This window comes from Meriones unguiculatus, chromosome 9, assembly GCF_030254825.1.
Source record: "Meriones unguiculatus strain TT.TT164.6M chromosome 9, Bangor_MerUng_6.1, whole genome shotgun sequence".
Lineage (NCBI taxonomy): Eukaryota > Metazoa > Chordata > Mammalia > Rodentia > Muridae > Meriones > Meriones unguiculatus.
The window spans coordinates 41,292,434-41,320,206 of NC_083357.1; the positions used below are offsets into that span (position 1 = coordinate 41,292,434).

At 41.9% G+C, this 27,773-nt stretch overlaps 1 protein-coding gene across 11 annotated transcripts in view; it reads right to left on the reverse strand.

Moving 5' to 3' along the window:
• The window catches only part of Sacs (sacsin molecular chaperone), a 107,221-nt gene that overhangs the window by 53,445 nt on the left and 26,003 nt on the right, over positions 1-27,773 (reverse strand). For 6 of the 11 annotated variants that reach the window (XM_060391078.1, XM_060391071.1, XM_060391068.1 and 3 more), the window contains 7 exons: positions 18,930-19,080; positions 14,611-14,698; positions 12,149-12,234; positions 9,256-9,367; positions 4,889-5,035; positions 1,590-3,087; positions 636-727 (listed from right to left, as the gene is read on the reverse strand). In XM_060391078.1, the coding sequence (XP_060247061.1) occupies positions 636-727; positions 1,590-3,087; positions 4,889-5,035; positions 9,256-9,367; positions 12,149-12,234; positions 14,611-14,698; positions 18,930-19,080 (2,174 nt within the window). Of the gene's footprint in view, positions 1-635; positions 728-1,019; positions 1,570-1,589; positions 3,088-4,888; positions 5,036-9,255; positions 9,368-12,148; positions 12,235-14,610; positions 14,699-18,929; positions 19,081-19,179; positions 19,431-27,773 lie in introns of those variants that run through there. The other 5 variants (XM_060391074.1, XM_060391073.1, XM_060391076.1 and 2 more) reach the window with 3 other exon arrangements.

Below are 27,773 nucleotides of genomic sequence, written 5' to 3' on the forward strand. Positions count from 1 at the left end.
TCAGAGTAATCTTCCCTCCAGATTACTGTCATTTCCCAAAAATCATTCCCCCAAAAGGGCATCCATGGCTTTCTTAGGTCTCCCTAGACCCCTTTCCTGGCAGTGTCTTGGAGTTAGATGGGAATACATTTCTTGGAAGTTGATCACATCTGGTAGCTAATATGATCACCAGGATGTGGTACTACAGACAAGAGAGACAGGAAGAAGATCTGATCACCTGCACTCATCTGAAAGCCCTGGACCTGAGCTTCTTCTCTTATCTGTGATATTTAACTAACAATCACTTCCATCGTTATTGTACATGCTGTAAGATCTGAAGCCAGAAGAATGAAAAGAACTAGCAAGCACTGGAAAAAACAAAAACGCACTGTGAAGTGGAAGATATACTTCCTGCAAATGCCCATCACCAAGAGCTACTGCACAAGGTTCTCAATGACATTGCCTTTGGATTCTTGTTAGATGCTAGAATGGCTCCTGACACATCATAAAATGATTAGTTCTCCTAGCTTGAGTCATATGAATTCAGATTTATAAGTATAAAATAGATAGCTACTATAAATAACTATCCATTATTAAAGCTGTTTGTATTTTTATAAAGAGGGTTATTTAAGAAAAGCACTGAATGGCTATAGTACCTCGGGTCTGGGCAGCTTCTTTTAAAGCAGCTAGAAGGTGAGGCTTCAAGTTCTCCAAAATAAGTCTTGCTTCAAGACCTGGGAAAAGGGACCTAGAACGTGAGAGGTGCACAGCAGTTACAATTCTAACAATTCTAAGGTTAAAAAAGTCCACCATATAATTTCAAGCCAACTAAACCTTTGATTTCATCTTACGTAAATTATAGTGTACCCATCAAACTACAACATTACCTAGGCTTTGCTTTAAATATGAGGGCATCATACACCATGTAAATTCAAAAACAGTCTAAATACCTAACAATAAATTAATTTTATTCCATTAAATGTCAATACACCCTCAGCTATAAAAACCTAGTTACTAAAGCCAAATATGATGAGGCACACCTGTAACATGATGTAAATATGATGATAACACCTTTGGTGTTTGGGAGACTTAAGGAAGAAAACTGTGCTTTCCAGGTTAGTTGGGCTGCACAAGACACCCTGTCTTAAAAGCACAAAGAAATAGTTATTTAACATACTATTTTAATTTAAATTTCATCAAAGTAATTCTACTGACTAATCTTACCTCTATTAGCACCTTATAAAAATTGTTTTCAGTGTTATGACTGAAAAATAGCTAGCAGAATAATTGGGTGTGGGTTTTTTTGGTTTTTTTTTTTTTTTTTTTTTTTTGAGACAAAATATTACTCTGTTGTCTTGGAACTCCAGGTTCAAGTGGTCCTCCTGCCTCAGCCTCCCAAACAGCTGGGACTATAGGCACAAGCAACACAGCCAGCTTTTCTGTCTTTTTACGGACAAATGCCAGAATGTATCTTCATTTTAAAATATAAGAAGTATCTTTTAACATTTCAGGAAAAGCACAGTCTACCCAGACACCTGGTGGATCCGGCAGTAAAGGAATGGACAGGACAGCCCCTACATCAACCAGTGTCTAGGTCACACAGTATCTACCTTGGGAACTCTTCTGAGGTGATGTAAACAACATCTTGATCAGAGACAGATGAGGAGAAGGGGACAAAAGCCCCGCTCTGTAAAGGCAGCAGCTCAAGCCCAAGCAGCTCACTGTAGGCTTGGTCAGAAAGCACAAATTCTAGAAGATGAAGCTTCTCTTCAGCACTGCCCAGGTGTGCACACTTCCTCAGTACCTGCCGCACCCACGCAGGGGTCACCTTCCTCACAGGAGTCACATTGGAGGTGGCAGAGGCCGCACTGAGCTGAACAGCAGCAGCCAGGTTCCCTGGAACCTTGGCAATCTGCTTCCCTGAGCTCTGGAGGTAGTTGAGCACAGATTGTGTGGATTCTAAACTTCCATCAAGTTCTGAGAAGTACACCTGCTCCAGCTTTACCCACTCACCACTAATTGAGTAAATCACAGCATGCTGAAACAGTTCACTGAACAGGGGCCCCAACACTGGCTGCCAGTGGGCCTTGACTATGCTGGCCTCAGGCCAGAGTTTGTAAATGGCATCAACTGACAAGGGGAAATCAGAGCTCTTCTCTGTTTCCAGGCGTTTTACTGAATCTAGGATCAGAGTAGCATAAGCTTTGGGAACAACATTCACAATAAGAAATTCATTCCACAAGGCCGCAGGGTCTCTCCATTGGTCCAGCTCTCTCCATTTGATGCTCCTGCGGTTGTCCGTCAGGCCAAAGAAGCCACTGATATGGACTGGAAGCCCTGTTCTGCTCTCCTCACCAGGAGGCAAAGGAAGAAAACAAAATGCTTTTCCTGAGAAATCAGATATTGCTCCATTTTCCTCATCATCCCTGCCTGATAAAGGCATGGCTAGTCCAATGATTGGGACAAATTTCAATTCATCAGCCAAAGAATCCAGTTTACTACTCATGCCTCGCCCACCCACACTGTTACACACCAACCAAGACGTCTTCTGGGCATCCTTCGTACTCTCATCCTCTAGAACTATGTTTAGATGATATGTAACACAGGTCACGCTGTTGCTTGGGATCTTTTTACAATAGTTACTTATAGCCGTTCCCAGAATCTTGATAGAATTTGGCCGTTCATGTTTCAGGGTCTTATTCTCACTAGCAGTCACTCTAAATACCAGTTTTTCTGTCCCATCGGCCTCTCGGACATGTAAAGACACTGCCTGCACACTCTTCAGGAAGAGCAACACTGTGTCTGCATCTGCTCTGAAGGACTCAAACAACTCCAGAACCTTCTGCTTAGTGTAGAGATTGCTGCTAAGCTGCGAAGGCTGTAAGCGAAGAGGGAACCGGAAAAATGTCCCTGGAAAACTGCCATTTGTAAACGTTTCCTTGGTGCTTCCAAAAACGCCAATGAAAGGTGCAAATTGATCCGGAAGCTCATTTATTTCTTTGCTGTCATCTTTGAGATTCCAACATTGGCCTGATTCATGGGGGCCAAAGAGTGTTTGATGAGGATCTAGCATTCCTATCTGGTCACCGCTAAAGATACAAGGAACATCTGTAAAAATGAAAACCAAGGTGTGACCAACTCAGAAATCCAATGAACAATTATAATTGCAGCCATAATGAAATGATAAGTACCATCAAAATATTACATAAGAAACAGTGTGACACTGAAGATTCTTCAAAAACAAGTAATTTAATATTTGAAAGTGATAAATAATGGTTCAAATTTGAGTTAATCTAATAAAAGCCAGTTATAGAAACTTCCATGATTTTTGTGGAAATTTGTGCTATACCTTCACATACTCATTAAGCGTAAGATATAAACAGTAGCCAGGCGCGATGGTGCATGCCTCTAATTCCAGCACTCGGGGAGGCAGAGGCAGATGAACCTCTGTGAGTTCAAGGCCAGCCTGGTCTACAAAACGAGTCCAGGATAGCTATGGCTATACAGAGAAACCCTGTCTTAAATAGGAAAAAAAAATATATATATATATATATATATATATATATATATATATATAAACACTATTTAGATATTTAGACTCAGTGCTTAGTGCCATATAAGCACAGTTAGAAAGAAAAGAAAAGCAACCTATGCTCAAAATTAAAGATTCAACTGTCGACTATGACAACACAGGTTGTCCCACTGACATATAACTCAGCAAGTACGGACCTCATGCTGAGTAAGAAATGAGCTTTCCTGGGGGAAGGACTCATATGGTGCACAGCTCCAGTTCTTTTTTTTTTTTTTTTTTTTTTTTTATTTATTTATCAGTTACATTTTATTAACTCTGTATCCCAGCCGTGTCCCGATCCCTCATTCCCTCCCAGTCCCTCCCTCCCTCCCTCATCTCCACCGTGCCCCTTTCCAAGTCCACTGATGGGGGGGACCTCCTCCCCATTCATCTGATCCTGTTTTATCAGGTATCTTCAGGACTGGCTGCAAAGCCCTCCTCTGTGGCCTAACAGGACTGCTCCTCCCTTCGGGACAGCTCCAGTTCTTAAAGATCCACATCTTAACCATATGGCCTCTAGACTGATGTCAACTGCTTCTTTTGTTCCTCAACTAGAGACAGTGATATTTCAACACTGGCAGAACTAGATGTGTCAGATTTCTTATACTGAAAGAAACTTTTATCCATGCTGATGTTCAAAGGGCTTCCCATGGGTACTTCTGGTGTGTTTTGTCTCCCATGCAGACTTTAGACCCTAATCTCCATGTGCAATGTAACTCCAGTAAAGTCTGTTGTCTCTTTAATATCTGTAGTTGTCAAATGAAAGTACTATTATGACAATCACCAACTCCTAAAGTCTTACGTATCTTAAGTAGCTGATCTTATGTCCACTAAATCCATCAATTATACAATCTAGGATATCTTTGCCCCTAGTCTCTTTACACAATGCTACATACTCTTACTGAAATGGTCAGAGAGACTCTTGACATTGTAAAAGCATAACCTGTGTCTTTCTCAAATCTTCAAATTGCAAAAGAGCCTTCCAGCAAATGGCCCACATCAATGTGCTCACTGTCAGCTGAAGGACAAAATAACACTGAGCTCACACACAAAGGGCAATTGAGCTGCTCTAAGTTCCTGCATAACAGTCTCTACACTTACACACTTCTGAGCTGTGCTCCAACACTTATGAACCATTACCTGCAGCCCTGAAGGTAATCTTCCAAAAGGGATTTATGTGGAGCAGCTACATTTTAGTATGTAACAATATAATTTTAATATTTAGCATAGTCAATGTTAAATAAAATATTAATGTTAATGTAAATCCAGTAGATTTACTAAAATTTACCTATAGTTTGGCCGACTCTACTCACCACTTGCCCACAGCCAATACTGTACCTGTTATATGGTAGACAGAATTAAACCCAATTCCAAATCTTCCAACCTTCAAGGGATCATCTTTTTTCCTGCTTCTTGCTATTTCTTGAATGCCATGCCAGTCCTCTTGGGTGAAAACTGCATTGTTGTACACATAGAGAGCTGACCCTGGGTGTTAAAATGCATAGGCAGATACTCAGCAAGAAGTACACCAGAATGGTCAGCTCTGTTTCATGACTTTCATACACACACACACACACACACACACACACACACACACAAACTTATTTGATGAGAAAATAGACACAAGTGAATACAGCGACTAATTTCTACTTTATTCCAGTTGTCTTCACAATAAAAATAAAACCAAATTTGGTAAAAGCTAACAGCCAGAGAAATATACTGTTTGTCAAAAGTCCTGAAAGAAGAAATTAAGAGAATTATAGATTTAAATACCAAAAAATACAAAGCAAACGAGGATATTACCACAGTGTACCATACTATGTGGAAATTCTAAATAGTTTATCTAAATCATTCTTTATAGATGAATTTTCTTGAAAATGTATGCAGTGTATACCAGATTGATAAGCTGTCATGTGCTGTTTGAGGTCACCAAGGAACTGGTTCTGGGAGCACTGCTGCACCCTTCCATTTTGTGTCAGTGTCCTCTCCAAGACCTCTTGTCAGGATGGTCTGAGACCACCTAACTCTGTGACAGAGAGGGATAAGAACAGCAAAGTAGTCCAAGAGTAAAAACACTGTATAATGGAGAATAGCTATAAGGCAATATGTCTCTAATCGATGTTACTACTGTTTATCCCATCATATAAGAAAGTTCTGCAATGGGAAAGAGAAGCCAGTTCCCCTGTAGGAAGCTCACGATGGGGAGAAAGTTCAATGTGGAATTCCAGTTTGATTGTCTTAACTTCCCTAGTCATTTTCTGTTGCATGCTGGGTCCAATTTGATGATGTCACCTCTAGCAGTTGCTATTTGTTCTTTTACTTAGAAACCCATTCTGAAGTGAGATTCTGCTCTGCCCCAGACTCTCTACTGGCAACTCCAGCTCGATGTCTTTAAAGGGGCTTCCTCAGTATATTTCTGCTGGATGTCTTCAGCAATTGACTTGATGTTTTGCTATCTATCTATCTATCTACCTACCTACCTACCTACTTACCTACCTATATATCTATTGCTATTTATTCTTTTACATTTTTATGTATACTGAGTAAACTCATCCATTCAAAACTGAAAGTATGGCAAACACAAATCATTCTCTAGCTATATAGAACAATATGTTAAGAAAACCTACAATTTAAAGAACTTTGTCACTGTATATTTCATAAAGTAGAAATTAACTCCTTACTAATGTTAATAATCACCTTGTAAATATTTGGGTTGTATGATTTTAATTTTGCTTTTATTGATTTCTATAGAAGGCAGTGATGGTGTCATAAATAGCTATGAATGAGCTAAGTATTTAAATAAATTATTTGAAATGATAATGCTATCTCTAAAGTAGATAATTTCTTTAACAATATATTATATTTATAGTTCTGAGCAAATACTTTGGCACTCTCTTTTGAGACCTGTTTTCAGAAATCCTAATATTATCTGAATATAAGAAACTGCATAAACTCATTATTCTTTAAATATGATCAATGTTTTCCTTTGAAGTTGCTTAAAAATAACACAGACTCAATAAAGTACAGAGCCTACATGTGGATCCTTGGACCTGTGCAACCTCAAAGCTAGCGAACCACATGGAGATTCCCAATTCTCAAAGAACATCTCTGTATGCTTCTTTAAATATGGAATTTTTGCCTGGTCTGGTTTTTGTTGCTGTTGTTTTAATTAGTGCAACTGTTTTATTTATAATAGTCAAAATCAAGACATAAAACAGATCAAAGCTTCAAAGGCTAATGAGCTCACACCTGTGAAAAAGTACTCAGGAGTCCAGGCCAGTTGCAGCCACAGGCTCAGGTTCTTCATCTATACCAACATGAGAGCTTTCTCTCTCCACACAGGAGTGCTAAGGATCCACTGTGGTATTAATACATTTCACCACAGCACACACCATAGAAAAGAACCCTTAAACTGTCAGCTATTTCTATTACGGTACAGTAAGTCTTCAATATAAAATTTATGTTATGTCATATATAATTTTATATCATATGCAAAAATAGTAATAAATGACTTGTTATTATCCAATAGCTAATGGCCGCTAATTTAAAATGGAATCTGTCAAATACTGTATGGTTCTTCCCACTCTCTCTCCACTAAAAGTACAGACACAGAAGGAAAGGTCCAAGGGTAAGTTTCTTGCCAGAATCTAGAAAAAAAACCATGTAACTTTGATGTATGGAAGGGAACTAAGAAGCCCAGCAGGGTTACCAGCACAGAGCAGATGAGCACCAGGGAAGGAAGACCCATCTTCCCCTCTAGAATCCACAGGAAAGCTAAGAGCTCCTCAGGTAGGGGTGGGACCCTGACCACCTCCCCTCCCTATCTTGGAACATAATCAGGCTTGAGCTTGTGCATGCAGTCATGTCTGCTGCCAGTTTATGTATAAATACACTGTTTTACACCTCTGGGTCCTACAATATTCCCACCTCTGCAGAAGGCATCTCTTACAAAAAGCATTGGAGGAACCAGACTTGTTAAGTACTTGGGCCATTTTTTTTCCAAAGGAAGAAAAATGACAGATGCCTGTTCACCTGGAAAGCTGGAGTGGATGTTGCCTAACAACCAGGTGATCTTTTTGCTCTTCTATGTAGCCAGGCTTCCTGAATCCCCCAATTAGCATAAGCAAGCTTAGTCTCTCAATAAATAGAGCCCATCCTTATAAAAGAGGGCCCATGCACTTTTCATCCTCCATAAATAGAATCTATCCTTATGCTTATTACAAATCCTTCCTTTTTAGCCCTTGCCAAACTAAGTTCTGTTTATCAGTCAACAGAACTCATTATTATTGTTTTTAAGCTGTGTTTTTTTTTTTATGAGGCAGAGTCTCTCTGTGTGGCCTTGGCTGTCCTAGATTCCCTCCCTTTACACATCAGGTTGGCCTTGAACCCATAAAAATCTACCTGCCTCTATCTCCTGAGAGCAGGGACTAAAAGTGTCCCTATACCACTATACCCAGCTGTTTCAATATTTTCTTTAATGAAGACTGGAAGCAAAAAACAAAACAAACAAACAAAAAAAAAACCTTAAGAAATGCTTCTAGGCTCTCTACATTCTCAACAGTACAGCACATCAAACACTGAACATATAAGCATAACCACCATCACCTCTAGGACCCCATTCTCTCCTCAGAATAACTTTCTATCACTGGTTTTTCAGCATGGTGGACATGGAAATCAAGGGACTGCCTAGCATGCACTGCCTGAGGAACTGTGAAATAGGTAAGGCTGTATACGGCCAGGACTTGGTCTGTAGTCTCCTGAATGCAAATTGAACACCATTCCAGAAGGCTACATTAAATAATAAAATTAGAGCCAAGAAACTACAGGATAATCCTTTCATCACCGAATGACTGACTGGCCTCTAGAGGAATCTGTCAAATACTGTATGGTTCTTCCCACTGTCAGCAAGGTGGCAGGAGTTAGAACCAGGTTGCAAGTCTCCTGATATATTGCCATATTATACCCATTTCTTTTTACAGATGAAAGTACCACTCTCAAGTCTTAAAACTTAAAACATAGAATGACTGCAACCATGACGAAAATGCTAAATATTCAATATTAGAAATGATGACTACCTTCACAAAACACCATTTTGTGACTTAAACTTCTCAAACATATTTAAGAAAATGAGCTGAGAATTTTTTGTCCACAGTTACTATCCATCATATCCAAGTCTTCACAATTATCCATCAATTTCAGAGCTGAGCTAAGTTATATACATATTTTTCCACATTGCAGAGTGCAAGCTAGCTAGCAAGCATCCATAGGTGATGGCTCTCTTATTACTTGCCCTCTTGTTCCCCTTCCCTCCTCCTTTTAAGTCTACTTTCTCACCCCCAGCAGAAGGACAACCTAAAGTAGAAAACAATATACAAACACAGCTTCTTATAACTTCTTTCCAAATGCAAAAAAAAACATGGTATTTATATAGAAGCAGTGTCCTTTATCTTATCCATAATATATATAAATTACAGGTTGAGGGAGCAGAATGGGACTATCTGATTACATTGCTAGCCATTTTATTTTAATTTTTTCCTCTAAGGATACCAACTGACAGAAACATCTTCCCACCAAAAGCAGAAAAATTAAAACACCTGAATTAAACATACCAAGAAGTACAAATGATAATTACACTTTTTATTAAGTAAAGTATTGTAAATCATTAAAAATCACCATTAGTAAAATTTACTCCAAATTATTCTTACCCTGATATTGCGCCATATCTTTTGACCAAAGAGTCTCCGTTCCATATTGTGTTTCATCATATAAAAATTTAACCTCTGTGGCCCCAGCATCTTCTGCATTCTGAATTAATTCCTAACCACGAAATATACCAAAAATGATATTAATATAGTAATCTACTGTCCAACTTTGTATTTACCTAAATATTTAAAAGGGGAGTATATTAAAGTGGAAAACTCACTATCTACATGGATAAAGTTAAGCTCTGGTAAGGTTCCTATCAAAAGCAGTTCCTACATACACAGGCGTAGGAAAGCCTTTCCCAGCAATACAAACCTGCAAGTCAGTTGAAAGTGCTATCATTTAGCCTCTAACTACAAATCCTGGAAGTACTGACAAATCCTTTGTTCAAAGGAAAGTACTCTAATTCAAAGCTCTATACAGATTATTCTGAGATGCCTTATGCTTGAACAGCTTCCAACATTAGAGCATCAGGTCTCAATTGTTTACCTTAGAAAAGGGACAGTCAATATTTCTGGTCTACACGTAACCATAGTGGGCAATATTGACAGCCTGACATGCCTGAGGCAGGAAGTACCTCTGTAATGAGAACCATTTATAAAGGGAGAAATATCAATTATCTGTGGGATAGTGGGTGAGTTGGTGGCTGCCTAGAGTATCAATAAAATTCTCAGTCCTAACCAACCCCAAATACTTATAAATACCTAACATCAAAAGTTGAATGGAACTCTGGAGAGCTACCCCACCTTAACCTCCAGATCCTGTCTACAGTAAGAAAAAGTCTTTAGATAATAAATTCCAAATAGGCTCCTACTTAAAACAAAGCAAACTGAGGGGCTGCTGCTTTAAATGGTTATGTGGAGCTTAGAGAACCATACACACAAAAAATCACCCTGTATTATCATACTCATCAACATCTGACTTTGAGGAAAAGCACCTTTTAATCTCCCTGGAACCTTGAAATCACTAAATTAAAGAGTGTGTAAGCAGATATTAAAGCAACGCCAATAGGGGAGGCTCTAGAAGAGTACGGACGTCAAACAACTCGGGAATAAGACAGACTTAAATCAAGCTTGGAGTGGGCTTATCAGGTTCATTAAGTAGATCCCAAGGCCTGGTATACCTCAGGGGTACAGTGCTTGTCTAGCATATGAAAGGCCCTCGGCTTGAATCTCAGAACGAAAAACTGGAGGGCCAACATGTTTGGGCCAGCAGCCACACACCTAACCCCGAGTATGAGCACATGAACCTCCTCTAACTACCCAGCCATTAGCAGCTATGTTCCTATACACACAGCCGCCCATTTCTCATAGGAGTTTTAATGGCTTAGATTCCATTCCTTCTCTGTTCAGTCCAAGAAAATCTTTAAAAATGAGGAAATGTTAATATGATGAGTGGACAGTAAGGACTAAATGATTAGTAGAATACTATGTCAATTTACAGAAAAGATGAGACCACTTCATAAATTAGAGTTTGTCTTCACGACTTAGGTATATGATAGCAAGCAGGGATTGAGAAAACTAGAAAACTGAAGCTAAAACACTAAGTTCCAGGCCCCAACTGTCAATCACAGGTTGTACAACAAGTAAAGATGTAAAGAGCTACCCCAAGGCCGTAACCCTTAGGGGACCACTTCCAAATGGATTCTAGGAGGCAGCAAGTCCCAAAAATATCTGGACCCACTTCAGCAAACACCATAAAAGGTGGAGGCTGAGCTAACTACTGAACCTCTGAACCTAACACTAAAATATCCAAAGAACAGAGATGCCATTGAACTGGCTACAATACAAACATTTCAAAAAATAAAGGAGGCCAATCTCAGGCTACCTGCCATAGACCTTCCTGGAAGCTCAGACTCAATCCTAACAAGGATCCTACTCACTCACTCCTGACTCAACTCCTAACCAACAACTAAATCCTCACTCTGAATCCATGTGGGACATTCAGTCCTCTCTCCCCCCATGGTGACTCCATAGTTTATACCCTTCGTTTCTCCAGCAATCCATATAAAAAACAGCCTTCAAATCAGCCTTTTATGAACCCTATTCTGAAAGTTATTGACCTCCATTCTAAAAATCACACTGAAGCTGCGCCCATATCTCTTAAGACAGTCCCTGACAGCACACCCTTTGTTCTGTGCCTATCTGAGCATGACTACATGAGCTAGTAGACCTTAAAACTTTGCTAAGCTAGAAGAGAAATAAGGGCTAACACACTGAGATGAGGATAATAAGGAAGATGTGTTAATAACTAATCTGCTGTCCCAGTTGATTAAGGAGGTTTCTTATTAAACACCAGACTTAGTTTCCACAGAATCTTCTTTCTCTGCCTTTTTGTGGATGTTTAACTTTTTTCTATTAATGAAAACTTAAAGAATGAATCACAAACCATGTCCATAACTCTAGCACTGAGACTGAAGCAGAAGCATTTTGAGTTAGAGGCCAGCCTGGACTACAAAGAGAATCCCACTCCATCCTGAAAAAAATAATTCATGTGATCATGCATAATATAAATATAAATAAGTCATTATCCTATTAAGGTAAACTCTCTCACAAAACAAACCTCTAAAGCATGTGTTCAGCACCTCTGGCATTGACTTGTGTTAGGCTACTGAACAACTAACTGGCTAGTTGGTTGGTTGACTGATAGCAGGTGCATGACACCAGGCCTCAGTGCTCTATAAAAGCATTCCTAGAAGAAACTGTTTAAAGAGAGCATACAGTAGTTAGTGTAGCCTGTAACCCCAAACCCTCCTCCCTTCATACCAATGGCATTCTCAAGTCAACTCCATTCAGCTATGCACTGTGGCCATGGAGGCAAAGTAATACAATCAAATCTAGACCAAATGAAAACACCACTCTGAAAAGTAAGCCACAAAGATATTAGATATCCTACCTTAAGGATCTGCCCTCCTTCTGGGTATCTTCTTAAGATATCCTTGAGAAAATCAACAAGTGGTGGAGTTGTTTGGCCAAATCGACCTAAAACGCAGAATATATTTTTAAAAGATTTATTTAAAAAAAGGTTTCATGACTTTCTACCTGTGTGTGATCTGGTTTCATGTGTGGCACAGCACAATCCTAGGACCAAAATCCACCAGGTTAAGCCATTCAATAGAAAGCCCAATTCAGTGTTATCAAATCTCAAGACTTTTAACTAAGTGACACATTAAGTTACAAAGGATTTTTCCAAGATATACTATCACAAAAGGTTAATTCAACAGCAAGCAGAATGACAGAGGGATAGAGGTGTTGCTATTTTCTAAACAGATTAAATAACTGATGCTTCTTATTGTTCCTGTAATGAAAAGCAGGCCAGAAATAATGTTACTTATTGCCACATTCTCATTACTCTTAAATCTAATCAATATTCTGATGGCTATGAAGTTCAATGATTGACTAGGTTAAGAACTAAGTCCTCCTTATACTGTTCTACATCAACCGACCAAGCCATCTTCAGATAGGTGGCAGGAAGGTATAAAGGAGAGGATGCAGGGGAAAAAATTCCTAAAGAACAAGTAATTGGGGCCTAGAAAGATGGCTCAGTGGTTAAGAGCACTGACCATTCTTCCAGAGGACCCAGGTTCAATTCCTAGCACCTATATGCCAGCTTACAACTGCATGTAACTCCAATTCCAGAGGATCTGACACCCTCTCACAGACACACATGCAGGCAAAACACCAATGGACATAAAATAAAAATTAAAAAAAAGAGAGAAAGAAAAGAATCAGCCCCAAGGTCGTGAAAGCAAGAAAGCTGTGCCTACCCCTTGTTAGCTGCAGCACTGGGTGAGCTAGCTGGGGCAGTGGTGAGCTTGACCTCGTGGCGTGGATGCAGGAGAGCTGGCAGTCTGACCAGCTTAGCTACCACCCAGGCCCACCCCAGCATCTACCCCATCTATGAACTGTTGGAGTGTGTGAAGGGGGCAGTCCTGCAGATCCAAAGCTGCAGGATCCCCATGACACAGGGCAACAGGCTAACTGAGAAAAGTCCCAGTGAGGTTCCAGTATTGATGGTGTAACAGAGGCCAGAGGCCTTGAAACAGACCAATGACTCATTGCAATGAACGTTTGCAAGTAAAAGTGTGTGGACAAGAGTATACTATGGAACACACTGGGACACACTACAGCTTCCACAACAAGATTTTTTTTTTCTTTTGGGGAGATGGTTGCAGGGACAGAGGGTAGGTACAAAGGGAGACGGAGGTGGATGGAATTCAGGTGAATGATGTGAAATTCACAAAGAATGGATAAGAAGTTAAATAAAAAAATAAGAATTTTTTTAAATCTGCATATTAAGTACAAAATGCTTATAGAAAGAAACCATCACCATAGGTTGAAACAGAGTATTCCATACTTCAGACTTTAGAATATTTGTACTAGTTAATGAGCTATCTTAAGGATGAGACCCAAGACCAAAAAGAAATTCATGTCTATATAATATATACCTTATACCCACACCTGAAGGTAATTCTACATAAAAATTTTCGTGTGCCTGTGTTTTTACTATGAACTGTTTAAATGAGGTGACATATTGAATTTTTCATTGTTGGTATCATGCCAGATGCCTTTGTACTATTTTAGATTTCTGCATTAGGGATTATCAACCTGTATGGATTTGCATAATTTTGACACAGTCATTCACCAAGACCAAGCCTAAGCAAGACTATGTCAAAAGATTGCTCTCACTCATCACACAATTATGTGTGATGTGAAAATCCATCCACAATTTTCTTCTGGCTTGGGCAACTCCTCCCTATATTCTATAATATGCTCCTAATTAATTTTTAAAATACAACCTTTAGTCTAAGCTACTTTATTGAAATATATACAAAAAGCTATAGATACTTAATGCTGAATGTGGAGGTCTGTATATACCCATGAAACCATCAAAACATCATTATCATCAACACCACACCTTATCAATCAGCTCAAAACTCTTTATCCCTTTTGTGGAAAAGCATTTAAGATCTCCCTTCCCAAAACAATTTTATTGTTTTGCTTGTTTTTGAGACCTTACTAGGTAGTCTGGACTAGCTTCACACTCAAAAGATCCTCTTGCCTCAGCTTCCTATGTACTGAGATCACAGGAATGGACCACCATGCTCCAAGCTGCACTTTTAGGTACATAGTTGAGCAAGCACTAGTCATGATAACTGGGCCCTTTGCTATGCAGCAGATATCCAGAGCTCATCTGTTTTACAGAGCTGAAACTTCATACTCTTGGGCCAACACCTCTTCATTTCACCCTCCTCCCAGCTCTCAACAGTCACCATCCTCCCCTCTGCTTCTGCTTTAAAATAAAATATTTAATGGACTGAATTGTGGCATATATTTCAGGTAAAGTCAATATTATACCTCCCCCTTTTAAGCCTTTTGATTGAAGATTTACAAAAAGATGACAGGTTTTGGAAGTCAGATCTCCAATCTTGATCCAATCGGGTAACTGAAAAAGAACAACAACAAAAAAAAAAATGTGTGATGAAATATAACATCAATACTACCATTTCAAAACCTTACCTCAAATGTTTCTCATTCAAGTAACACGTGTTAACCATCCTTACCAAGAAATGAGTTTGTCTGAAAAGAATGTTCCAGGGGACAGAACAGAATGTTAGTTAAAATCTTTATGTAATAACTAAATTATCTAAATTTAAAAGTTAGAATTCTTCTTTAAATAACTACAAATAAAAATAAACCTCTTTCTCTTTCAACATATAATTTACTCCCCTTCCTTTCTTACCTCCCTCTCTTTCACAAGCTAGGCAAGTATTCTATCCTGACCTACACCTCCAACCCAAATCATCCCAAATTCACATTTCAAATATGTATAAGATATTAGCATAAATAAAACCTACATGGTCTACCTGCACTGACCTCTTCAACAGTCTAAAAAACAAACGCAACTCCAAAGCTTACCTGAAGGACGGCTTTCCTAAGACATGCTTCACAGTCGGAGCAACTGTCTCCATATTCCCTCACCGACATCTTAAGGCTCTAAAACTTAACCTGGGGAAAGGTGCACTCACTAGCTTTTGAAACTTCTGGTACCACTTCATCTTTATTTCACATTTCAACCAATGGTGTCACCACCTACAGTCACTTGGGGATTAGAGAGGGGAACATCTCTCTCCACTCTAACTTGCATTTCTCCACCCCCAGCAGCAGCTGTCCCACATCTCCTGGGTTTTAATAACCATCTCCCATTTGGTCTCTCTACTCTCTGGATGCCATCTTTTGTCTGCCCCTCTCTCTGGGTATACTGCTGATGTCTTTGGTTAGTAAGCATAGTCACATCATGCACTTGCTGGCCCGGGAACTATGCTGTGAGAACTAGAGCATGTTGCACACAGGTGCTTAAAGAAATATAAATGAGAATACTGACTGCCACTAGCAAAATATCACACAACAATGAACACCGAACAGCCAAGATACATATAATTAAGATGAATATGCATAATGAAATATTGACTAAACAAAAGGAATCCAGCTTATTACCTAAAGAATGATAAACTCCTTATAATGGGCATAACCAACAAAAAAAGTAAACAAAATATTTAAGTTATATATTTAGGTTATACATACATATGAAATTCAAACACATGGCTATCTATAATGTTATTATGGATTATCAGTCCACTGGCTGATTAACCATCTAGTTAATTACTAAAAGGAAGTCATACATAAACCAATGCTCACTAGTCCCATTTAGGATCACTAATGTGCACTGGAAAAAAAAAAACTGGAAGAAAATGCAAAGGAAGGAAATCTAAGAAATCTCCAGGTTTTAAAGAGAATCAATTGCAGGAAATGAGACACCTAATCTAAGTGCATTAGTTTAGCCAGATATAATTGTAGGTCCAACAATTAACAATCTGGTAGACTATAATCTGTGTGGCTACCACAAGGCAGTGACTCTCCTAAAGCACAGCTGGGCTGTAGAGATGTCCTCAGCAGTACTATCTCCTATGGAGTATGCCAAGATTCAGGGGTTTTACAGGCCCTCTCCCCTTATCTCCTGGATACTACAAGGAAGCGAAGAAATGCCCCCATTCTCCCCACAGATCCAATGTGCTCCCTATTCAAAGTGCCCATTTCATTGTTTTTTAAATGATTATGAAATCATTAGAACCTTGGTCTTCCTAGCCTCTTTCTCCCTTACAAATCTCACAGATACACATCTTCAATTATTAGCAACAGTGACTCCTATTAAACAGTATGATAATGTAACTATTCAGCAGATCACCCAACACCTCTTCCTTTTTTACAGTGTCAAAGATACAGGGAGATGTTCAAGAGTCAAAAGCTGGGAATGGGGGATAGGGGAGGGACATGACACACTTGTAATAGGTTAAAAGACAGAAAAGCTAAATCACCACCTACTATCTATTATCATCTGCTGCCCGCCCTGAAATATTCAGAATTTAATAATATCAATCTAAAAAGTTGAGTATGGCATGGGACTCAAAGGAAAGTCTACCAGACAAAAGATGACATCCAGAGAGTAGGGAGATCAAATGGGAGATGGTTATTAAAATCCAGGAGATGTGGGATAACTGCTGACACAAAATGGTTCTTCTGAGCATTAAATGAGGTGGTAGGTAGAGGCCACAGCACAGTGTCTGGAACACAGCAGGGTGTAGAGGATATAGAACAGGGTACAGACAGTAACTTTCTTCCCTACACTTCCCCAAATACACAGAGAGAGATGCTAAACAGCAGCCATGTCCTATCTCTGACTGCTCTTTCCACTTTGGATCTGCAGCTGTGAGCTGATTTCCACTCTCTTTAGAGTCACAGACCTTAGAACTGACTAGACTTACAAGTGGGAAAGCAGAACCTAAAAGAACCTACTTTGGCTCTAGTTACATACACATGGCAGCAGCAAGTTAGATCTGGGTCACCCACTTCTCCGTTATGTGCCTTTTCCTAGCTCCTTATATGTTTCACCACCAGCTGGACCACATATAATCGCAAATTGACTGCCACACTTATTCCAGAATGAGCTGCCTCTGTCTGTCATCTGCTAAGGAACCCTTGTTCTCCTGGTCTGACTCTAGGCTTACAAACTTGCTCCATAAAGCCTTTTGCCTTATTCTATATCCACTGTCCATCCTTTAGATCCATTTGGCATCTAACTGCCATCATTTTGTCCTTTTCAAAGTTCCTGTATATCCTTTCATTTACTTATCTGTAGTTTGTGGGGGGGGGTGTACATGACTGTACAGTGAGGGCACATGCGTGAAGGTCAGAGGACAACTTTGTAGAAATAGTTCTCTCCTTCCACCTTTGCACGGATTCCCAGGATTAAATTCGGTTGGCAGGCTTGCACAGCACTGACCCATCTCACTTCTCCCACTCCATGCTTTCAATTTCACCTCATGGCCTCACACCAGATCAGTGTCGGCCCTAGATCTCTTTCAGCCTCCCACCCAACCCAACTCAAACAATATGAGCACTAAACCACCCACCCACCCCAATTCTGAGTTTTGCAAAGGCTTCTGTAAAAAGCGCTTCCAATGGTGAGAGCTACCACTGAGTCATGTAACTATAGATAGATATGGAATATACGACAAAGTAGAACCAGAAGTGAAGTAGGCATACATGCAGTACAGCAGACCCTTAAAGGCAGCTGAAGGTGAAGGCGGCACAGATAAAAAGAAAGCAATAAAAGACTGTGTTCAGCTCCTTCTGCAAGCCAACGTCTTGCAACCACTTTACTCCCACCCTGGATAAAGTGATAAGAAACAATGTAGAGAGGCATAAGAACAGTTCTTCAGAAATCTAGGTCTAAGTGTGCAGAAAACTGACCCTGGTGTATAAAAAGTCAAGCCCACACTGGAGGTTTGTGAATTGAGCAGTATGGACATCCAAGTAGATGTCATCCATGTCACTCATTACTCCTGTAATTTCATTTGCCTTTTTAAGTCTTGGAAATGATGTTCTTCATCACATAAGAAAGGAAAGATATTAGAGTTAAAGAATAAGATTATTTTCAATAAAAATTTAAACTTACCATGCAAGAAAACTGTAGAGTTTGCCCCATCATTTAAGAATACATTTGAACATGTGAACTGTTCTTATATTCCAAAGTATTGGTGTATTAAGCCATCCATTAGCACTTGAGAAGTTTTAAGTCCCCTCAAAATAACAGTTTGAGTATTAAATCACTTCTGAAGATCTTTTTCTGCTGTAAATTTCTGTGATTCAAAGAAATGAGTGTAGAGAACTTGCCCAGCACATGCAAAGCCATAGGGCTCAGCCCCAGAACCACAAAGGGAGTGAGAAGGGCTCCAGAACAGGCCGTTTTTTTCAAACACTATTCTTGTTAAACTTAGGAACAGAAAAACATGAGTGATGATTCCGTCCTAAAAAACGTGATGTGCGTGAATTTCAAAAAACTCCTCGGTTTACAAAGCCCACCAAAAACGTATCTTCGTTTTAGGCAGTTAAGATTCACAAATGTGAAAAGTGTAAATTAAAAACCACACACACACACACACACACACACACAACTACCGGCAGGCGCATGCTCCTACCATTCTGCTCCAGCTATTTGCAAAGCTCTATTGAATCATCTTAGCATCTGTCTTCCGTGACAGGCAGGAGCCGGCGAGTTTCCTGCCGCCAGCGTGCGACTGCGCCCACCTATTAAGGCAGGCCTGGCTCTGACCTACCTCCCGGTCTCCGCGCCACAGCCGCTGCTCCGCCACGGGGAAGCCGGTCTCGGCGCAGATGCGCTCCTTGAGGTCCCGCGCGGTGGCGGTCGCCGGCACCGCCACGGTCCTGCAGCCCACGCAGCCGCGGAGCACGGTCACGCGGACCCACCTGCGATAGGCAGCAAAGGGACGGTCAGCGGGGCTCGCGCGCGGCCGGCCCGCCCCCGCCCCTCCCTCTCTCCCTCCCTCCCTCCCGGGGTCTCGTCACCTGTCCGCCATGGCGGGCACCCCAAGCCGCTGCCTCACGCCCAGCCCCGCCGGTCCGAGAGGCCCGCCGCTGGCCCCGGGGCGGGGATCCTCATGGCGCAGGCCTGCGCCGCCGCAGCGCTCTGCCGCAGCCCGCAGAGGAGGCAGAGGAAGGCGCCTCTGCGGAGGAGGAGCGAGCCCCGGCGCGCCGCGCGCTCCCGACCGCAAAGGGCCCGGCAGGCGTCGCCCGCGGGCACGGCGGGCACGCGCGGCCCCGGGACCGTTAGCTGGCGGGCGGCTCCTCCGCGCTGCCCCAGGACCGCTGAAGTTCTTGGAGGCGCGCCAGGCCCCGCCTCGGCCCCGCCCCTCCGGCGGCCGGCAAGAGCCCCGCCCCCTTCCGTAGGCCTCGCCTGTCTCTGACACACCCCGCAGACTGCGGTTGTTCTAAGGAGACTCCAGCCCGCCTCGGCTCCGCCCCTCTCCTGGGCGGCTAAGGGCCGCCCCCTGCCTGCTGCCAAGCCACGCCCCTCCCAAGAGCGCTAGTACATTACGACTCTTCTGAGTAACCTTGGGCCGGGTCTCTGCCACGCCCTCTCCCCCTGGCAGAAGCTTCCCTGGCCCTCCCGAGCCCTCTGCTCGCAGAACGAGACAGCTGAACAGCTGCCTGACTCTACCTACCCCAACCAGACTGAGTAGCTGCGCAACCCAAGGACCTCCTTCCACTTCACTTCTCACAGATCCAGATGAAATTCGCAAAACCAAACCTTCCTCATCTAGTTCAGCAACACCAAAGCTACGTGGTGAAATATTAAACGCGTGATTGTTTGAAATATTCTCACTCCGTTTTTAGAGTTAAACCTAAAAAATGTTATTAATTTCCACTTCTCATGGCTTCCCTTCATACAGTCAGAATTCACCATCAGGAGTAAAAACATAGACTACCTTGAGAGCTACTCCGCTCTCTTTCTTAATGAAGCTACAGGAGACATTAGTGTCGGTCAGCCTTGCCTTTCGCTGCGGGAAGGAGTCAAATTCATCAATTAGAAAAAAATGAAGTATCTCAATATAAGGATCCTGCCAAGAAACCCCAATGAACAAATACTTGCTTTTTAAATTAGATAAGCCTGTACAAGTGAATGCAATGGGATATCAATTAAAAAAACATAAGGAGTTTTGTTTATCAAGTGAGGTCTCTTCCTTCCCCCCATATGCTATTTCCAGGGGGCAGGCACCAAGCAGGATGTGGTAACAATAGAACTCAGGAGTGGAGTGGGAGGCTTGAAAGGAAGGAATGACGTCAGCCATCAGGCATGCCACAAGAGAAGCAGAGTCTGGCTTCGTGGGGAGCCTGATCAGAAGCAGTTTTGAACATTTGAGCGCCTTTGGGATTCATCTCACAACGGTATTACTCAGGGCAGATCTACCTCGCAGGAGCTATGCCAGAGCTAGCCATGTAGATGGAGGAGCCACCAACTTCTTCAGATAATACTGACAAAGTCTACTGAAGCTGTAACCCAACTGGATACACTCCTGAGTAAGAAGGTCAGGCAAGGAGGGAGACAAAGTACCTAAGCAAATGTTTGAGTTGACATAGTTGCAGTTTTACCAGAAAGGGATCTGGACATGATCATGATGATTACACACTCTCATGAGTGGTAATATAATACCATATGGTATGTAATACCATAGAGCTGCACAATTCAAAAGGACTCTGAAGGTAAATCTTATGCCATATGCACTACTCTGCTAAAATATATTGTACTGTTTTGTTTTCTGCAGTATAAAGCAGAAGGTGGTCCTGAAGGGTCAGAATCCTCATACCTCTGTCTCCCAGGTACTAGGTACTCTGTGGTCATGTATTCAGATTTTTAATTTCTTTTCCACTATTTTTTAAGTTAGCATAGAAACATTAAAAAGTTGATAAGACCAGCTGCCAAGGTTTGGAGCCAGAAAAGGTAAAGGCGGGTAGTAGGGCAGCAACTACATGAGTCATCTCACAATGATACATTTCATATTACATATTGACTGGCAGGTAACAGCAATAAGGTAAAAAAGACTACAAAGATAAACTTCATCTGTTTATCTTCATCTGGCCTTCATCCAGTGAATAGGACAAAGTGGCAAAATAGCAACAGGACAGTCATTATTCTGTCAGTCAAAGAGAAAGGCTGGTTCTGTGGGGGATTTTGTTAGACTTTCAAAACAAATTTATGTGTCTGTTTATTTATCTCTTGGAGACAGAGTCTCACCTTGCACCCCTGGCTGGCCTGGAATTCACTAGATAGACGAGGATGACCTTGAAATTGTAGAGATCCCTCTGCCTCTGCCTTCTGAGTGCTGACGCTAAAGGTGTGCACCACCACACCTTGCAAGGATGTGATGTGTGCCACCTAAATAAAAACAGAAACCATCAACAAACAGATGAGTTCCAGAGAACTAGGGATCTGGGGCTGGGAAGATGGTTCCATGGGTAAAGTGTTTGCCTTGTATTCATGAGGACCTGAATTAAGATTTCCTATCCCTGCATGTAAGAAGCTGCTCCTGATGTCTGTAATGCCTGAACTTGCAGGGGAGGCAGGAGCTAACAGGAGATAGACAGACCTCTGATTGGCCAGCCAATCTAACCAATCAATGAGCTCTGGGTTCAATGAAGCGATCTTGCCTCAAAAGACAAAAAAAAAAAAAAAAAAAGATGGAAAGAAATAAAGGACAAAAACAAACCATATATACCTCTACACACACATTTGCACATACATCCGTGCACATATGCACACACACGGACAGGGGCAATGCATATTCTGTTGATGAGGGGAGTCCATCTTTAGTGAAGATCTTTGAAGATTTGAAGGGTAAAATGATTTTCACAAGTTGCAAATCATGCAACTTGGAAACAGTAAAGACAAGCCAGGAGCCCCATCTGACTGCTCCCTGCAAGCTCCTCCCACACAGGATAGGTGGGACTAATAGGGATCGTGAAAATCCTTATTTTAATAAGAAATAAAAGTACCTAGAGCTGCTAATTTTATGCTTACATTCCAAGGAAGGAAGAGAAATAGTGAGCAAGCAGACAAGGGATTGGTGACCCCTCCCTGCAATATCAGGGAGCAGGACACACCACTTAAGATAGTCAGCAATAAAGATGAGTGGTTGAAGTGCTCTACTCTAAGATGAAACTTTAATTAGAAGCCTGAAGAAAATCAAGGAAACAGGGGTTACATAGCTTTATGCATGAAGAAAGGGACCCAGAGACACCCACATAGATGACAGTTTTTCACATTTGCATTGTATCATCATTTTCCTATGACCCACCTCTGGTTTCTTTCCAAATCTGACCCTTCTTGTTACATAATCAGATTTTTAATTGATACCTGTCTTAGTGAGATTTCTATTATTGTGATAAAACCATGGGGTTTTTTCACAACTGGGGAGGAAAGGATTTATTTTAATTACACTTCCATATTATAGACCATCAACAAAGGAAGTCCAGGCAACAATTCAAGGCAGGAACCTGGAGGCAGGAACTGAAGCAGGCTGAGCAAACCCAGGGAAGCAAGCCTGTAAGCAACACTCCATCATGGCCTCTGCATCAGCTCCTGCCTCCAGGTTCCTGCCCTGCTTGAGTTCCTGCCCTGACCTCCTTTGATGATGAACAGTAATATGGAAGTGTAAGCTGAACAAACCTTTTCCTTCCCAACTTGCTTTTTGGTCATGGTGTTTTGTTGCAGCAATAGAAACCCTAACTAAGACACTGCCCAAAGAGTCCACTAACTGGAGACCAAGAATTTAAACATGAGGCTGTAGGGGAAAGTCTCATTCAAATCACCACAGAAAGGAAGGAAGAAGGAGAGAAGAGGGAGAGAAGGAAAACTGAGAGGCTGAGAGGGAGGAAGAAAAACAAAACCATGGGGAGAAAGGAAAAAAAGAATAAAGGAAAGAAAGACCAGGATTTTTTTTTAAGGGAAGCAGAGGAAGAACTGGAGTTAATAGGAAAAAAAAGGAAACAGAAGGAAAGAAGGGATAAAAGAAAAGAGTTGGAAGAAAAAATGTGGGGAGGGAGGCAGGAAAAAGGGAAGGAAATGGATGAAGGTAAAAATAAAGGAAATAAGAGATAGAAAGGGGGAAAGGGGGAGAAATGGGAAGTGACAAGGAGGGAGTAAAATGGAGGTAGAAAGAAACAGAGACAAAAAGAAAAATGAGGGAGGAATGAAAAATAGAAAGAGGAAGGGAAAGGAGTGGGATGAAGGGGAAAGGGAAGGGGAAAGAAGAAAGAAAATGGAAGGTAGAAATGGGAGCAAAAGAGATAAAGAAGGGAAAGGATGTAGGAAGAGGAAATGAAAGGGGACAGACAGATTAAAATAAAGGAGAGGATGAAGAAGGAATTGAGGAAAAAGAGGCAAAGAAACTAGGGAAAAGATAGGAAGGTTGGGTGGGGAATCTGGGAAGTGAAAGGGGAAGGGGAAGTGGAAGGAAAACTAAGGGTTTGGGAATGTTAACTGAGAGGGAAGGAAGGAATGGAGAAGTAAGGAATAGAAAAAGGGAGGAAAAGACAGGAAAGGAAGGAGTGATAAAGGAAAAGAAAGCTATGGAGCAGGAAAAAGAGAAAAGGTGAGTGAGAACTGAGAGGAAGCGTGGAAAGGGTAATGAATAGGAAAGGAAAGGAAGGATTAAAAGAGAAAAGAAGTCAGGAAAAGGGAGTGATGGAAGAAAAAAGCAGAGAGAAGAGCAAGGAAAGGGAGAAAAAGAAGAGAGAATATGAGGAAATGGAAGGAGGAAGAGAGATAAATGGGAGGAAATAGGGAAAAGGAGAAAAGAGGAAAGTGGGGAGGGAACAAGAAAGAAAAGAGAAAAGTAGAAAATGGGAGGGAAGAAAAAAGGGGAAGAAGGAAAGTGGAGAGGAAAGAAGAATGGGAAAAGCACAGGAAGGAAGAGAAAAAGAAAAGGAAGAGAGGACAGAAAAAAAGAGAAGAGGTAAGGGAAAGGGAGAAAGAAGGGAAGGAATGGAGAGAAAAAGGTCAGAAAGAAATGTATACGAAGGAAAGGGTGGGAAGAAGGGAAGGAAGAGGAGGAGGGAGATAGTAAAGAAAGGGAGAGAAAAAGATGAAGAGAGAAGGAGGGAAAGTGAGAGGTGCAAGTAGGAAAATGCAGGAAGTATGGGAAAAAAAGAAGAAGGATGCAGGGAGCTGGAAAAAAAAGGAAGGGAAAAGCAAGGGGACATGGAGGCCAAAATGTGAGATTTCAAAAGATACCGATGGAGACAGGGAAGAAGAGATAAAGGGAGGAAGGGGAAAGGCAAGAAAAAAAGGTGAGAAAGAATGGAAGTTAGGGGAAATGAAGGAAGAAGGATATGAGAGAAGTAAAGAACAGGGTTCTAACCTCGTTGTTTGACCACTCTCCATTACAGCTTTCCATCAGTCTCCTGCTCTTCAAAGAACCAAGAAGGGCTGTCTTCTCTCAGGCGTGCTGGGCCGCTGACAGATTTTTCTCTGCACTGGCCTGTGGTGTGCCTACACCTTCTCTCTGCAATCCCATGTCCACCCACAGGTTTGAGAATTGCAGTCGGTGGCAGTTGGGGTCTTTAGGAAGATGCGGCTTCAGGGAAAAGCCAGTGTGGACTATCACATAGAAAAAGAGACAGCAACCTGTTTGATACTATGGGTCTCAGCCAATCGCTGCTTCACTCAGCTTCCTCTTCCCAGACCACCGGAGCTTTAGAGCTTTCTGTCCTCAGTCCACCACAGCCACCACATATGGCACCTGAAGTCTGGAACACCGAAGCACATTCCCTCACCCAGGGTCCTCACATAGTCTCCTCCCCTTTTGGGCCTGATTGCTTTAGGCCAGAGGGCCTTTCTCACCCTCTCTCCACCTTTTGTCTACACAAAGGCACCATTCTTTGACTGACAGTCAGAAGGCCTTTACCACCCTATAAAAACAGCAACACCCCCAATGCAATCCCACTTCTTTCCAGAGTTTCCTTTGAACTGCCTTATCCTCTCTCATCACAGCTATCCCCAGAGGCGTGTTCTTCCGTCTTTGTGTCCACCATCCACACACAGGGTTGCTGTGTGCTTCCACAGAGCAAGGCTGACATGTTCAAGTCCAAGTGCTCCTTTGCCAAGCACTGGAGGGAGAGATCTGGTGACAAGGCCTGATGTGCCACAGAGCCTCAGGCTGCTTGGTGATGCCACCACAAAACACCACAGACAGAATGGGCTGAACTACGAGCTCCTCACAGTACTGAGGACTGGGAGTTCAAGGGCAAAGTGCAGGTAAGATAGGTCTCATCTCTACATCTCATTCCCAGCTTAGCCACATAGCCTTTTTGTGTGTATCTGTGACCTGATTATGAGGGTTTGAATACCGTCATGGGTCACCACCCTTACAAACTCAGCTAACCCTACTTACCCTCCTCAAATACCTTACCTTTGAATACTACGGAGGCTGACAAGTATTAGGAAAAGCTTTGTTACCTGGGACCCACACACACATACCTGTATCAAGCCACATGCTTGACTTAAATAATGTGAATGAGTAATTCCCCTTAGCAACCTCCTGATAATGCCTATTTCTATTCTATGCTCCTGGATATATGCTGAATTAGGAGACACGGGGCAGGTCTGATATAAACTAGTGTGGGGATACATGCTCAGGAAGGCAAACTATATCTTCTGAATCAGCTCTTAAGAAAAATCTTGCATTTGTCATCATATGCCAATGACGAGTATACATATAATTAAAATTAGATGCATCATGGGAAGAGAGATGTACAGTAGAAGGAAGAGGTTATATAATCTAAATCAATCAAAGCAGAAACACAGGAGCTACACTTCTCACAATCAGCTTCTTCTTGTCTTGAATCCCCTAAAAAGAATTCTCAATAATATCTGAGGCCCTTGAATATTCTCTCAAGTGGCTTGATACCTTTCTTGGCAGTGTGTCTAAAACTTATGCTTTTGTGTCACTCTTAAAATTTCTTGTTCTCTCTCCTGTCTTTCTGTCTCTGTCTCTCTTTCCTCTCCTATGTGAATGTCGTCTTTGTCTCTCTGTCTCTGTCTCTCTGTCTCTGTGTGTGTGTGTGTGTGTGTGTGTGTGTGTGTGTGTGTGTGTTTCAATTCTTTAAACATGCCATAAGAACTGTCTCTAATGTGAACTGATTGGCCTGCTCTTTGATCACCTCCCCCTGAGGGGGGAGCAGCCTTACCAGGCCACAGAAGAAGACAATGCAGTCACTCCTGATGAGACCTGATAGACTAGGATCAGAGGGAAGGGGAGGAAGACCTCCCTTATCAGTTGACTGGGAGAGCGACAGGAGTGGGGAAGAGGGAGGATGGGATTGGGAGGGGATAAGGAGGGAGGTACAGGGGGGATGCAAAGTGAATAAACTGTAATTAATAAAAATAAAAATAATTAAAGAAAAAAAAGAATCTGGAAACACCAGATTCAGTGACCTCCAATAACACTGTTACCTTGAAGGTTAGGGCTTGAAAGATCAGTTTTAAGGTGACACAAACATTAAGTCAGTCCATAGCACCAGAAATGCTAAATAAATGTGGCTGAACAAATGGCTGAATTGCTGCTGACTGCTGCCCGCATGCTGTACCTTGGCACACAGCAGGATGGGGAGTCTGTCTCTGGATCCTTCCTCCCCTTGAGGCCCTTAGTGGAAGAGCATAACTGGCAGAGTTGTGTGGATTGCTGAGCCCCACAAAGATGACTTTGAAAACATTTCACCAAGTGAAGAGTCCAGTCATACATGAGCGCATACTGTATGGCTACATTTGTTTACATGTCCAGAAATGGTAGGGCCATATAAAACCAAAAGCAGAGGAGTGATTGCCAGAGACCATGGGGAGTGGAAGAGACGTGTGGGTGATTGTGGGTTTGAGGTTTCTTTGCAGGGGGTGAGCCTATTCTAGAGTTAGAGGGTGGCAATATCTTTTCACAGTATTGTAACTAGCCTAAAAACTTTATTCATTAAACTGATGTTTCATAGCATGAAATAATGTCTGAAAAAAGTAAAAACTAATAGTTGCTGTGAAAGAAAAGGCTGCCCCCCAAGGCTACCATTACCATGTTCAAGATCTCTCTGGGAGCAAAATATTCTAAATTAGCTACAGTGGCTTTTCTAGGGAGCTCTGCAGTTGTTTTGTGTGTGTGTGTGTGTGTGTGTGTGTGTGTGTTTAGCTGTCTTTCAATATCCTCAGTCCACTACAAGAACAGTCAAACAGAGGTATCTTTGCTCTCTCATGCACACAAGGCAAGCTACAGCAAACCCATCTTATCAGCACTCCATGTCCTTTCATTCCTAAGCCCTGCTTTTCCCAGTGGCTTCCCTGCCTTATTCTATGCCCCAGGACATCTACTTGCCCAGCTTTCCTTTATAACCTCTGCCGTATTCCTTCCTCTGTGTCATTCCTTCCAATCCAATGCAAGTGTCCTTGCAGGGGATGCCCGAGGCTTCAGGAGGTGTTGCCAAGCATGTCTCTCTCTCTCTTACCCCCCTTTTGGGACATGTTTCCTCTGTAGCTAGGACCTGTCTCTCAGGCACATGCATCAGCAGCTTGGTGAGCCTAGAGGACCTAGGTAGAAACCATGCAGCAAGCCATGCTCACTGAC